General features: G+C 40.4%; 1 protein-coding gene across 1 annotated transcript in view; it reads right to left on the reverse strand.

The window, feature by feature from the left end:
• Nucleotides 1-1278: 1278 nt before the first annotated feature.
• The window catches only part of LOC107702984 (sphingosine kinase 1), a 14456-nt gene continuing 11025 nt past the window's right edge, over nt 1279-4709 (reverse strand). Inside the window, exon 5 of the mRNA XM_016505470.1 lies at nt 1279-2240. Within this exon, the coding sequence (XP_016360956.1) occupies nt 1382-2240 (859 nt within the window). The 3' untranslated portion in view covers nt 1279-1381. The remainder of the gene's footprint in view (nt 2241-4709) is intronic.

Here is a 4709-nt window from a genome sequence, read left to right on the forward strand (position 1 = left end):
TTTATGCATTTTTTTTCTGTTTTACGCATTAATAGGCTAGTGAATCAAGACTTAGCAAGTTCTCTTGTAAACTAAAATAATAATAAAAAAACGGAATAAACTGTACAGTAAATAACTCTCAACATTAGGCTACTAAAAAGGTCCGTTTAATCTCGCACAAACTCCCGTTAATAAAAAAATCTGACTACACTGCACAATTAATCTCTTACACTGAATCTTTGTTGTTTATGAGGAATTCGGTGCTTGCACGTACAGCGCTTTTATTATTATTATTGCAGCTTAGATGTACAAATAGCCGCAGTACTCCGATTTTGTCACAAGGAAATGTGCGTACGCCTGCTCAGACCCTGACGTGGCGGTAAGTACTTTTCCACGTCAAAGACAGGGTCTGAGCAGACGTACGCACTTTTGTTTGCCCGAGTGCTGCAGGTTTTTGGAAATATAAGCCATTCTTGCCGCTTATAAAAGAGCACCTGACAATGTCCAAATCTTTTACAAGTCAAGGACATTAATTAGACATTGTTTACAGGGCGGAGATCTGAAACTGTTCAGCTGCGCACAATTTCAAGATCATTGCAATTTATAGATTTCTCATCTAAAAGAGGCGTACGCACGTTTTCTGTGCGTACGTTCGTTCTATGAATCACACGTACGCACTTTGAGAAATGATCGTAAAATCAAATTTAGGATTCTTTCTACGCAGTATTTTATAAATGAGGCCCCAGGTCACTTGTAAAGCTTTATAATGCAAGTAACCATCCCTATACATATGTATGAGGTACTAACAGCTGAGCCTCTTTATCCCCACAGATTGTTAGTTAAAGCAGTCTTGTATTTTTCTTAATGATGTTCAATATATTTGAACACATTGCTGTGTTCATTTGACATTTAGACTAAGGATAAGAGATGTTTGATAACAGAAAATGCACCACTAAAGCATCATAAAAGTAGTTCATTTGACTAATGCACTATTATATTCCAAGTACACAGTTTATGGTACGGTAGCGCTGTGTAAGGCACAGACAAAAATGTAATTTGTCAATGATATTCTGCCCTTCCACCAACACTAAGAAATCGACTAATGTCATGTAGACATCAAAAAATGCCAATAGTTTAGTGACCATATGTTTTAATGTCAGTGGAACCTTAGTTGATTTCAGAACTATGGCACAGGGGAATATTTTCTGTAAATAACTTGAATTTCAATTACGATTTTTGTTTGTCACATTAAAAAACCTATTATATAGCTTCAAAATACTTGTGAAACAATGCACGGGGCAGATTTGTTACTTTTATTTATTTCATGGCTTGATAGCCCTAGTCCCCTTCTACATTCATTACATGTGAAAAAAAAAAAAATGCCAGCACCATATTGGTTTTGTCACCCAGCTATGAGTCTTGCCAGGCTGCCATGAATTTGTGCCTGTACCGGTCCATAATCTACCAGCTCTCCATCCACAGTAATGATCCCTTTGGGTGAGTATGGTTCAAGACGTAGAGCCTTCACTTTAACATAAACCACATGAGGGCAGTTTGTGTTAAGATGACCTCCATTTTCCATTGCTAGGAATAGGTGCAGGAGAGATCTGCGAGAGATACCTGCCTTCACATAAATCAGGTGGATTATGCCATCATCGAGTCTGGAAGCAGGTGCAGCCAACATGTCTTTTGCAAGGTGGGACTGGTACATGGCCACAACTAGAACAAAATCCTCATCTTGAACCACTGTCCAGTGTCCTGGTACCGGCTGGTTGAGGGGGTTGAGTAGGAAGTCCGTAGGACCAAATACAGACAAAGGTGATGGGTTGGATTGCTTTGACTTGGGAGTATTGTTGGAGTTGCTGGAATTTTGGAGAGTGTGACCAAGCAAGTCATTTAAAGGACAGCAGGAATCAGAGTTAGACTGGGGCAATCTGTGTCTAAATGTTGCAGTTGAATCCACCAGACTAGGTTGAGACATGGGGTTCTCTATGGGTAAGTAAGCTAGTTTCCCCCTATACACTCTTAGCGAAGCCAGACGAACCATGGTTCCCACTGTAAATCGGGCAGCTCCCACATGGCGATACTTCTCACTTTCAATGTCTACATCAGCCACAAAGCCCCAGGCCAGAGACAGGAAGGAGAACAAGCGTTGACTGGACGCCAAGCAGACAGATGTGAGGTCCAGTTGTGACACCAGGCCTTTACATAAGATGAAGCCACAACTGATCAACAGCTCCTCACTGGACACAGCTTGTAAACTGGAAAACAGCCATAAGCAACATTAGTCACCATAACCCTATATGACAAAAGCTTCTCTATCGTGCATGTACAGTAAGTGCACTGACAATCTAGCAGACTGTTTTTCCCAATTATATATGCTATATTTGTTGAAACTTGAGTTGTTTTTTTTTTAGCTGCTGAATGTTACAAATTTCAGGTTGGAAATTCAGTTCACCTTCAACAAAGCCAAAGAACACAGAAACGATTCATATGCAGTTAGATACACTGTACAATTTTTATGGTCCTTCACAATTGTTGCCTGTCAGACTATTTAATATGACCTAAGTGAGATCTTGGGTAAAAGCCATGGGATATTGCACAACTGCAACAAAATTCCTTGAAGCATAAGATTTATCACAAGGCAACTAGATGAGCAAAGTCTAACTTTGAAAAACTTGAAGTTGGAAAGTGTGAAGGTTAAAAAAGAGTTGCTAAAGTTGTCTTAATAGTTATCTCAAAAGTTATCATTGTACAAAACATAAAAAGCTGTATACCCTTTGAGCTGATAATATATTTAGACAGAGACAGACATGTCAAGCCAACATAATTAAAGCAGCACTATGTAACTTTTGGCGCTCTAGCGGTTAATAAACAGAACTGCACACATCCCGCGGAAGAACATTCCAACCGGAGCTACTTCTATAAGTTTATGTCTATGGCGATTCACGCAGGTATGTGTTACTCCGCAGCGGTGACGACCCGACCAGGCTACAATAGTCCAAATATAAGTACTTATTATAAGTGTACCGTAGTGATTCGGAATAAGACAAAAACGCGGTTTGGAAGATGAATTCATGATGTACTCGCTCATTATATACATTTTGCAAATTTAGAACACAAAAGTTACATAGTGCTGCTTTAAAGAGACTTTTATAAACAGCAAAAGTGTTGGAAAACTGTAACTTACAGTGTAAACTTCAACTAGTGGCTGAAAGAAGCTGAAAGGTTCAAGCCCAATTACCTGTTAATCAAACTCACTGAATGATACAGGACTGTTTTATGTTGGTATTCAGCCCAATGCTAATTTACATGCACCATTGTGTACACTCAGACACGTGTCTTAATGCAGTGCTTTTTCCATGTGCAAAAGTTCATAATCCATTACTCTTGTCAATGATAGATCTTTTTATTTACACTGTGATTAAATTACATTGATAAATGATTGTGGCTGTCACTGGAAGACTATAACGAGCTTGCAATATCAGGGCTAAATTATGATCATGATGTTTGCCATTATTTTCTCCATCTTTGTTTTGCAAAATTTTGCTTAATGCTTCTCTGTGAGAAATGGGATGGGCATAACATGGAAAGCTGATTGTAGCATCCTTTGAGCAATTTGCATTAACACGGACGCGAGCGGTGCGGCGTGACGTAACAAAATACAATAGAACTAGGGGTGTAAAGGCCCGGGTATACTTCACTTTTCGCGTTCCGTTCTGTCTCGCGCACAGCCGCGTCCGCACAGCTTTCGGATGAGCGTGGATTGCCGAGTTCGACACATGCGCAGTACAATTGTTTGGACACTTGTCTATGCTACCTTTTTCTTGCGCATGTACTGTTGTACGCGCACCGTCCGCGCGGTCTCAAAAAATTGCCTGCACCTTATGCCGAGTTCACACTGCACGATTTTAGCCCTATTTTTCACTCGCCGACAAATGCCCGAAATCGGAGGCAAATCGGTGCTCGTTCACCCGAGTGACAATCCCACTGTGAATTATCAAAGACGCGATCTGAGGGAATCGCCGCCACCCGCAAAATATTTGGCATGCTAAATATCTGGAGCTGTCGACCATTCACAATCACGCAGTGTGCAATGATTTCTGACTGAAAACTACATCGGCGATGACCTACAGCCAATGAGAGACCAAGATACAGGGCAGAGGGAAGTTCGGGGAGGAGTTATTGTTCCCTGCATAATCTGTTTTTCTTTTTCTCCTTGTAGCTGGATATCGGCTCACAGACAATTTGTGGGCTACATATATATATTTTTAATAATTACAGTCTTGCTCGAGAACTCCGGTCTGACGCACGTGGGTTCTCGCGTTATTTCCTTATCACTTCTCACGTGTGTTTTGTTGTGAAACGTAGTTTGCGGACCAGACAGAGCTGTCGGCGATTCTTCCTATTGTGAAGTCATGCAGTGTGTAACTTCCTGTCGTCGTTCCATCATGCAATGTGAACACAGCAGCAACTGAATGCCACCCCAGATAGGCACGCAGTGTGAAAACAACGGCGATCCGACGAGTTTGAAAATCGTGCAGTGTGAACTCGGCATTAGATAAAATCAACTGAAATAAAACCGCAGATGATGATTAAAATCCGTGCATCATTCGATCATTCGTTTTTTGATTTAATATTGAAAGTAGAAAAATGAGAAAACGGCTCCTTTTTAATTTTTTTGTTTTTTTTCCAAAAAATTCAGCTTAAATTTTCGTTTTTAGTTCATG

Source organism: Sinocyclocheilus anshuiensis, unplaced genomic scaffold (assembly GCF_001515605.1).
Source record: "Sinocyclocheilus anshuiensis isolate Anshui unplaced genomic scaffold, SAMN03320099.WGS_v1.1 scaffold1039, whole genome shotgun sequence".
In the NCBI taxonomy this organism is placed as follows: Eukaryota; Metazoa; Chordata; class Actinopteri; order Cypriniformes; family Cyprinidae; genus Sinocyclocheilus; species Sinocyclocheilus anshuiensis.